The sequence below is a fragment of the Cervus elaphus genome, chromosome 18, assembly GCF_910594005.1.
Source record: "Cervus elaphus chromosome 18, mCerEla1.1, whole genome shotgun sequence".
NCBI classification, from domain to species: Eukaryota; Metazoa; Chordata; class Mammalia; order Artiodactyla; family Cervidae; genus Cervus; species Cervus elaphus.
The window spans coordinates 106,671,419-106,682,074 of record NC_057832.1 but is presented as its reverse complement, the minus strand read 5'-3'; the positions used below and the strand labels follow the sequence as shown (position 1 = coordinate 106,682,074).

The 10,656-nt window shown below is 36.6% G+C and overlaps 1 protein-coding gene across 2 annotated transcripts in view; it reads right to left on the bottom strand.

The window, feature by feature from the left end:
- Window positions 1–1,268: 1,268 nt before the first annotated feature.
- The window catches only part of CHRM2 (cholinergic receptor muscarinic 2), a 170,529-nt gene continuing 161,141 nt past the window's right edge, over window positions 1,269–10,656 (bottom strand). For both annotated transcript variants that reach the window (XM_043873318.1, XM_043873319.1), the window contains one exon: window positions 1,269–6,906. In XM_043873318.1, the coding sequence (XP_043729253.1) occupies window positions 5,463–6,860 (1,398 nt within the window). In that variant the 5' untranslated portion in view covers window positions 6,861–6,906 and the 3' untranslated portion in view covers window positions 1,269–5,462. The remainder of the gene's footprint in view (window positions 6,907–10,656) is intronic.

Here is a 10,656-nt window from a genome sequence, read left to right as displayed (position 1 = left end):
ACTTGAAAACAATACTCATTAAAAAAAAAATCCTTCTAGATGACTTTTAAACATATCTGCATTATCAGTAAAAGCATAATTGAAGTATTCAGATGAACTTCTGGGTAAATGGTGCAAGTACCCATTTGTCTTCATGGTTTCCCATGACTTACTGTGCGCGTGTCTGTTTAAGAAGTCAAAGAATAGACACTCTAGAACGTCACTACTTAAATATCCATTTTCTACAACTTACCACATTATGCTTCTTCCATTTTTGGTTGAAAAAGACACACATGCTATAAAGTGGAAGTTTCTTCATTATGATGGCAAGATGCTTTTCTCCTCTCAGTATTTCCAACCACCTAGTCAGGAATAGCATTTGACAATTCATCAATACAGTTTTCAATTCAAATTCTAGAAAATTAAATGTGAACGTTTCACTGGAACAAGAAGAAGCTAATGAGAATTGATAGAAAACATCATTTTTCTTTTTTTCTAGGAATTTTGGTTTCCATAAGAAATAGTAATTCACAAGGGTGGACACTGCGAGACAGAAGGTAAAATTTCAGCAGTGGGTAGCCATCCAATAATGCCACGAATTTCAAACAAAACTAGAGTTCACTGGAAAACGCATTTCTCATTTCATGCGTTGGTATATAAAGACTAATACGAATCTTTCAAATATTCAGTGTTTATGCTTTTTGTATTAAAACGCAAGTGCCTCTTGAGACTTCGTGTCCACTATCACTTAATGTCATAAAATTTGCTAAGTATGGACCAAAGAAAACGTTCTGAGGAATGTGGGTAGGTAGTTGAATGGGCGCCAAGGGAAGGATGAGAATTGCTATGGAGAAGATGCAGGACACTTAGAAACAAACCATATGATTTTAATTTCTTAGAGACACTTTCAACATCATACTACGTCACAACTTTTTGGCATTAATGTATGGGATGCTCTATTACCCCCAGACTGAAAAGAGTGGTTTATAACAAACAGTGCTTGTACAATTTTTCCTTGTTTTTCAGAGTGTAAAACTTTCTGAAGGTCATCCTTCCCTCCCAGGATGATTATTTTTTATTTCACAAAAATCAGTTAATTTGGAGGAGAGCAAAGCTGTATGTCAATGAACTGGTTGCAATCTCATCAGGCAATCAGACGTGAGATCAACACAGCTGTTGGAACCGAAACAGCCAGGAAGATTATAGCTGGAGGACCATCAGGAACACAGAGGCAAAAAGCATTGTTGTCATGTGGGGTGACACCAGCAACGATTTATTAATATATTCCTCCAAGAGATATTTAAAATAAATGCTATGTTTTCAAAGATTATGAAACAGTATAATAGTAATATGGGTAGAGTTTGAGCTGTTCTTTAATGTCTCCCTTCAAAAGCAAATACTACTTTCTTTTAAAATTAGGTGTATAAAATCTACCTTTGTCACTCTGAAGCCACGAACACCATATTACATACTCAAATTTTGTGTATAATATATTTATTTGCATACAGAAATATGTATTTCTATTATACATTTTATTACTTTATTTATAGAATATATATATTAAGTGTACAGCATATTCCAGGAAGATACATTAAATATGCACACAGTTCATGCTGTAGCGTGCACCCTTTTAAGAGAAGCATATTTGAGAGGCAAGGTATTGTATATACATGCTGAAAATACACTTTGCACAATTCATCCAGCTTTGGGTGCTTCCCTAATCTATTTGCAACACCAGTGCTGTGGTTGTTGAAAGGGATACTATCAAACTGGGGAAAAGGCAACTACCTGTGAACTAGTAGGAGAAAATAAAAGTAGATTGCATTTCTAAGTATATGTTGCCATCATTTTGAATTCCCATCTCCCCCAATGTCATATCTTTAGGGCCAAAAAGCAGTGAATGGACAAAGAGCCAGGAGTATGTGGAAACTCCAGCTTTGACATTCACCAGAAAGCATATCCTACGTGACTTATTATATTGATGACTTTGTCCCACCACTTGGGGAGGTGGCACTAAATTAATGATGAACTGGTAAAAAGGCAATCATTTCTTTTTTCAAGAAATGAACTGGCTTTTTCACATTCTTAAACTCTTCTTATAAGACCACTCTTGGGTATTTACATTATTGCTATGAGGAAAGAAGAAATTCTTGACAGATATTTACCTTTCCAGTGAAGACAAAGGAGATGAATCTTGTTGTTTTTGAAAGAGACTCTTAATGTTTTTGAGAGGAAAAACAGCAGCTCCAATAGAAAGTGACCATATCAATTGCAACCATTTTAATAGCCAGCTACTTCAATTAACTGGACTCTGTGCAATCCTAACTGGACATTAAAATGTTGGAAACAATGTGTTGTGTGCATGGTATGGTGATTTGGGATATGCAGATGTGTCCTGTGCTTCCAATCTGTAAATTACAAATACACCAGACTCAGTGGATGACAGTGTGTCTGGTACGTGGTTGGTGAAATTACCTTTTTCAAACAGATGAACAATTTGCATTGATGTCCTAATAGTGATACAGGATTATTTTCCCACTTATATAAAGCAAGCTCTAGAATCCCTTAAAACAGGATCTCTCAACTTTGACTCTGCTGACATTTTGAACCAAACAATCCTTAGTTGCGGGGTCTATCCTGTGCACTGTAAGCTGCTCAGTAACATCCCCAGAGCCTAGTGACTAGATGCCAATAGCCCTCCCTTGAGTTGTGACGACCAAAAACGTTTCCACACATTGTTAAATGTCCCCTGGGAGGCAAAATGGTCCCTGGCTGGGAGCCACTGAAATAAACAAATCCAGTAAATAGTTAATGCAAGCCTCTGGATACAGTCTCCACATCTTTCTAATCATCTACTATTTTCAGTATTCTTTTCACTTTTTCTGATTCCAGTTGACAAAGCATCCATGATGTATCAGTCTATGTTCAATTCCTTTCTTTAATTTTTGGTGATTTCTTTTTCAATGAGGTTGTGGTAGATACGGTGAAGATCAAGAACAGAAGAAAGGAAAAGATGCAATGGCAATGGAGAGTTAGAGGCAGTTTGATTCATGATGAGTTGGATTGTTAGAGCAGACAAAAAAAGACCCAAATCCAGAATCCTCAATCCTTGAATCCAAAGAGTTCAACCCAACTAAAGCTGAATCTACATCGTAACAGCACAAGTTAATAAGTGAAATATTCAGCCAGTCAATTGTTTTGTATACAAGAAACCAAACAGCCCAATTGCTTGATGTACTTTCCCCTCAATTGATGTATTTACTTGAAGAAACAAAATAAAAATAAATATGGATTTAAAATGTAGAAGTTTATATTAAGGTAGAATAAAGACACCAGTATTAACTGATGCTGTATGTTTATAACTAGAAGATTTGGTTGGGAGGGATGACTGAAGTTATTGAAACAGAAAGTTATTTTTATAAAGGATAACTTATGTACAAAAATTATTGGCACTTTGCTTCTTACTAATTGTTCTTTTTCGTTGTTATTTGTTTTGTGCTTATTTTTTTTCAGCTCTCAAAATTGTTGAGATGCCATCAGTGAGGCAAGTCACACAAAATAGTTCTAATTAAAGTGCTAAAGTCTAATACTGACAAATTCATCATGCAACTCACATGGATACTACTGATCAAGATATCATAGAGTCCATAAACCTAAAATGCAAAATATGAAATTTGAAAGGGTTTTATAAATTTGATTTCTATTGATTGGACCATCTTTATAAAATCTGATTGGAAGACCATAGGAAATACTGTAAGAAAAAAAGTTGAGGGGTAAAAATAACTAAGCTTGAATCAATATAATTGTATATTTATTTGGGATCCCAATAAAAATGTCTATCTTAGATAGACAAGGGTAATTGTTCCTGATATGACTTTTCTACAGTCTAGAATTTAAAAATGGTGAGAAGTGGTATAGGTACAATAAAAAATCATACACAGACAGGTTAACTGTTCCTGATCTGATTTTTCTGTGGTCTAGAACTGAAAAATGGTGAGAAGGGGCACAGGTGCAGCCACCTACTCTCTCTCAGGTTCTCTTGTGCTTGCTTGGCCTGTTTAGTTATCCATGACATTTCTTCCATAAAGATCACTACTTCTATCAACAGAATTTTGAAGTTAAAAAACTTTAAGGGGAATTGACAATTTGAGGAATACAAAACATGTGGTTTCAGTAAATGTTCTCTATTTTTTTTTCCCTCCACAGGTCATAAGACAGTAATAAATCTCACTTGACTATAAATTTAATATCATCTTTTAGCAAGCATTGAAGAGAAAGTCTTATTCTCTTGGGATTGACCCCAAAGTCATTGGTGTCATGTGAATAACTTAATCCTATTTAAGATTCCAGATGAATAAAGCAGCATCTTATTCCTGCTTGCAAAGGCCAGGAGTTCATGTTTTACAAGTTAGCACATCATACATAGGTCAGGCAGATCAGGTTGAAACAGGATGCCCTTTCAACCTTCTATTTTCTTATCTCAAAATTCACCTGGCCTCAGTAAACTTTCTCCAAAAAAAAAAAAAAGAAAAGAAAAGAAAAAAATGACCATTGTTGAATTTGATGAAACCTCATTTTAAAAAATTGACTTTGGCTTCTTAAGCACGTTTATATATTAGGTAGGCTATTCTATTAAAATAAGGGGCTTGTTTAGTATAAAACCAGATTGGCAAAGATATTTCACATAAACAATCATAAGTGAACTAAATCCTCACAGTGTTATACCCCAAAAGAATGCAAAAGACACAGTGGGCAGGGCTGAAATACCCTTTCTCGTGACTGTCTCTGCACTTAGTGAAAGTCCTGCAGATTTTTCACTTACACAGTGTAAAACATGGCAATAAAAAATCCAATGCCATATGACAAAAATAATGATGCAATCTAGCTAAGTTTTTGCTTGTTTGCTCTCTTTTTATGATGGGAAAGGGGAAAGATAAAAAAGGTAAGCATTTATTATGTTGCAATTCTCCACATAAAATCATAACAAAAGAATAATATATGTTTAACACTCTGGAGGCCATTTCTATATCCTTTTTTGATCTTGTTTCTTCACTTCCCCATTGTATAATGGCTTTCTTTATGTTTAAGTCTCCACGTTAGTTTGTAACTGTGGCCTTTCACTTGGGAACACAAAAATGAAAAAACACAGCGAGGTTATTATTCTTTTTGTGCAGAGATAAAATTATAGATTCAGAAGCCCTTCTTCAAGAGAGTACAAGAAAGCATAGGTCACTTCTTAAATCCACAATTCCAACATGTCTCCTTTATGGTCTCATTGTTCCTCAACTGACAGGGTTTATAAGGTACAAGTTTCTCAAACTGGAGCATAGGCACCAAAGAGTGTCACTGTTGGGCTCCTTAATTGCACATTCCATGATAAGACTATAAAGTGCAATGGCAGAGATTTGAAAACTAGGAGCTCTTTTATTCTGTTTCCTTTCACGAGGCTCCCCTTGACTACCTTTCTTCTCTACAAAGATGATTTACCTTGTAGCGCCTATGTTCTTATAATGACACATGAGAAGGTGTTTAAAGGTCTTCTTGAAGGTGGCATTACAAAGTGCATAGCAGGCAGGGTTGATAGTGCTATTGATGTAACAGAGCCAATAACCAATTGTCCACACTGTGTTGGGGATGCAGGGTGCACAAAAGGTGTTAATGAGCACCATGACATTGTATGGGGCCCAAGTGATGATGAAAGCCAACAGAATAGCCAAGATTGTCCTGGTCACCTTCTTTTCCCGGGAAGGAGGAGGCTTCTTTTTGGCAGGCTGCTTAGTCATCTTCACAATCTTGCGAGCAACGATGTTCTGTTTTTCATCTCCATTCTGACCTGAAGAACCAACTAGCTCCACGGTGGTATTAGTTGGGGTACATGAGTCACCTTTTGGGGTCTTGGTGACAATTTTGATGCATGTTTGCTTTGAGTTCTCATCTTTGGAATGGCCCACAGAAGTGGAAACTGTGTTTTCGTCCTGGGTTATTTCATCATCTCTCATATTAGAGGCAACAGCACTGACTGAGGTGGAATCATTGGAGCTCTCTTTCTCCTCCCCCTGGACACAGTTTTCAGTTGCAGCATCTCTAGGAGTTTTACCATTCTGGATTTTGTTGTGCTCCAGGCCATCATCACTTCCAGGCATGTTGTTGTTGTTTGGCTTCACTATCCTTCCTTGAACCAGACTTGGAGAAACTGGATCTTGGTTGGCCACAGGCTCCTTCTTGTCCTTCTTGATCCTGCTCTTACTGGCCCGGGATATGTGCCAGTATAACACAGTCATGATGATCACAGGCAAATAGAAGGCTGCAATGGCCGTGCCAAAGGTGACAGCCGCGTTGGAAAAAAACTGAATGTAGCATTCCCCATCCTCCACAGTTCTCACCCCTACGATGAACTGCCAGAAGAGAATGGCTGGAGCCCAGAGGATAAAGGAGAGGACCCAGGCAGCTGCGATCATCATACCTGCCATTTTCGTGGTCCGCTTGACGGGATAAGTGAGTGGTTTCGTGACGCAGAAGTATCTGTCGAAGCTGATGATGAGCAGATTCATTACCGAGGCATTGCTGACCACGTAGTCCAGGGCAAGCCAAAGGTCACACACCACAGGTCCCAAAGGCCAGTAGCCAATCACAGTGTAAAGGGTATACAAGTTCATGGAGAAAACACCAATGATGAGGTCAGCACAGGCCAAGCTGAACAAAAAGTAATTGTTGACGGTCTGGAGGTGGCGATTGACTTTAATGGAGACCATGACCAGGATGTTCCCAATAATGGTCACCAAACTGAGGGACCCAGCCACAAGGACAATAAAAACCACTTCAAATGTCTTATAAGGACTGGTCAGAGCCACATTGTTAGAGGAGTTTGTTGAGTTATTCATTTTGTGTTCTCTAATCAGTAGCCAAGTAGTCAAAAAACATTTAAACCTGTAGGGAAATAGAATAAAATTAACAAACACATAATATAAACACTGCTTTAAAATACATCAATTTTCTCCCTTTTGAATCATATTTTTTGCTCCAAAATCTTCCTTATTGCTCCTACATGTTTATTGTGACTACCTACCTCAGTCCCCCACATAAAAAGCAAAGCTTTCAATGAAAGATTCAAAAGATCCTTTCAGGCTGGCAAAGTATTTGAAGTATGATAACATTTTGAATGTGTTCATATCTAAAACTGAATGTCTATCATAAGTCAATTTAACTGAGCATAATATTGATGAATTGAATTAAATAGGCCAAAACTGTACATAAAACTTTCCAAAGCACCAAGAGCTTTCTGGTATAGACATAAAGACTAATAAACCAATGGGAGGACAAAACTGTGGAGGAAGCATAAAACAGGTATTGAGTGTGTGATTTTTATAGTCAATATTGAGTGTGTGACTTTTTCCACCTGGTTGCTCTTTTTCATAATAATACTGATAATGATAATAATATAGGAAAGATAATCATGATACTTTATTAGCCAATGCATTCCCCCAATAAGTATTATTTTTTCTGATCTTCATTTTACAATTGTAGTTAGTGTCCCATAGTTAGTATATTCTTTGTAGTTAGCAATATTCCATATCCTAAAAAAGAAGTTATTTATTAAATGTATGTTGATATGATTATATCAATTTTTTGAATTTTTTTCAAATCAGTGCCAAGTCTATCACCTTATGTTCTTTCAGGCAAATCTCTGATACAGTCAGGCTAGAATTCATATTTGTTTGGCAGAACAGGAAACTGAAGCCTGGAAAGACTGAGTAATTTATACAAGGTCACATATTAGGTCAGTGATAGAGATAAGACTATGAACCTTAGTTTGTTCAACCATTCACTCATTTACTCTGTCCTCACATTCCTATTAAGCAACTCTGGATTAAGCACTGTGCTATACTCTGGGTCTTCCCTGATGATTAAGACAAGATCCTTGCCTCTGAGAGGCATATGCTCTGGTGGCACGGTGGGTTGGTAAAGAAGCAATTATTAAACTCGAGTGCACTTTCTGTTGCCCAACCCTATTGTGTTTAAATAAACACACGTTCACCATTTTCAGATAATACCACTGAAGTCTGGGGACAATTGAGCAATCTTTCGTAAGGGACATAGGAAAGAAAGCTGAGTTTATCAAATGAGCTATGACATGTTTCTGGAGACACAACATCTGAAGGAAAAAGTAGCTCATGTTGACAAAATCAACCAGTTGTGTGGATCAGAAAGTAAGCATTATTGAGAAATTATTTGTTGTCTTTTTGAGATTCAGAAATCTCCACTCAGGTCCCACTACTTAAAAATAAATATGGATGGGACAGTGGTGTTCCCTGAAACTCATGTAGAAAATCAACAGCTAAGCACCTTCATAGTACAAATAGCAACTAAACAATTAGATTATTCTTAGAAAGCAAGTTATCTTCAAGTATGTTTTTAAAAAAACAGAAACTTAGGAGGAGTTTGTCTTCAATAAATAAGACCCAAAACTCAGAGGCCATAAGGAAAATATATGTAAACATTATATAAATTATTTGGAATTTTTGCATAAAAGAGTAAAAATAAAAATTGGGAACCAATATTTGTAAAAGCACATGATTACAAAGTTACCTGATCTCCTTTTCATAAAAAGTTGTGAAATGAAATAAGGAAAGATGAAAAGACTAACAATCTAAAACATTAACATACATTTAGATCAAAGATAAATTAAATGCTAATATTTAATCATATGAAAAGATATTCAACCTCACAATTTAAAAATGCAAGCATGTTATCATTAGAAGTTGGTTTAGTTATTCCTTGACCAACCATGCTGACGCTAAGTCATCATTCTAAGGCTCCTTCAAAGTCAAAGACACCCAAATCAGTCACCCAAAGACAAATTAATATAGACTAAGAAAAAATGCAAACACAAACATTGGAAACCATTTCTTCATCTGCCATTGTTAAAATTATTGGATGTTACTGGTTGGACTATTGGGGTAATTTCCTTGGAGGAAAAGTTTAACAAGGAAAATAGTTTTGATGGGATGGAACTTAATTTTATTTCAAAATTCCAAAATTTTGGAATAAAAATTTTATTTATTTTAGTCCATTTTATTCCAAAATTCTCCATATTTTGCTTTACTCATTTCTAGTGAATCCTATTACCATCGAGTTAAAATTCTGAGCCATCTCCTGGCCTCCTGCCTCTCCCACACTTCTTGCAGCCATGAGCTGTCAACTCTACCTCTTAAGTATCTTTTGCAATTGTACCTTGTTCCCATTTTCAGCCCCATTTCCTTATATTAGGTCCTACTTACTTGTATCCTTAAAATAAAATAAAATTTATAATCTTTCCCTCTGCATCTTTCCAGAAGTATCTCAGAATCCCCTTAAATATCCCACGTGTGTGTGAGTGCTAAGTCACTTCAGTCGTGTCTGACTCTTTGCGACCTTATGGACTGTAGCCCGCCAGGCTCCTCTGTCCACGGGATTCTCCAGGCAAAAATACTGGAGTGGGTTTCCATGCCCTCCTCCAGGGGATCCTCCTCACCCAGGAATCAAACCCATGTCTTTTATGTCTCCTGTGTTGGCAGGCAGTTTATTTTTACCACTAGCGCCACCTTAGAAGCCCTAAATATCCCACATTAAAGGCAATTGCGCAAGAAGTTATCTAAACACAACATTGTATGTAACGTCTTCATGTCATTTTCCATCCTGGTCTCCTATTTTGAAAGCATCTTCCCCACATCCCCTTATCTTTACTGCCTCACATTTTTCACTTGTCTGCCTCCTATTCAGCCTTCAGACATCATCAACTCTATGAAACCCTTTTGATTGCTCTTGGACTATTAATAGTTGTGTTTTTCCCCATCTCTGCTTCCATATCATGCTTCATATCATTTTATTCTGTTCTGTTACTCTTATTCGCCTATTTATCTAGAGCTATTTGAATGTCAAGTGGAAAGCTGAGTTGATTATACTCCTTAGCCTTCACCCAATATCCTCATTAGTCTCTGCAAGGTCCTCATTTTAATTTTATCAATGTTTTCCTTCTTTTCGTTTCTATTTCTCACATCCCATTCCTCCTTTTCTCCTTTAGAACTTGTTCAAAATTGTTCAAGTTGCTTGTACTATTTCTTTGGCTAGATATGCAACTCTAGAAAACATACATTTTCCCCCCTTATTATCTTAATTTACTAAATGATACTGTGTTCTAGATGTTGTTTTGTTTCTTTTTATTTTTCACTCAATATCATGTTTTAATGTTGCTCCAGATATTTCAAATGTATTGCTCCTAATTCCAAAGTAAGTAAATCATAGCATCTTTTCTTCTACATTTCTCTAGTGATGGGCACGCAGGTTGTAACCTCCAACTGCTTGAAATAGTGCTGAAATTAAAATTTTCCTATTGTGTCATGGACTTGAGTTACAAATTTCCCTATCATATAAGCCTAAGATAGGGACCAAGGCACTGGACAAAGGAATGGGTATAAGCTTTCTTCTGACCACTCATATTATTCTCTTGGATAGCTGCAGAGGAATCTACTCTGACCAGGTAAGTTCCGTTTCTTAATACGCTTTAAGCAATTGCTATTATGCAGCATCCTAATATTTGCCAATCCCAGAAAGCCAACATGCAGTTTGTTTGTTTGCTTGTTTTTCTCTTAATTTCTATTTCTCTGATTCCTAGAAAGGCTGAGTACTTGGCTTCATACA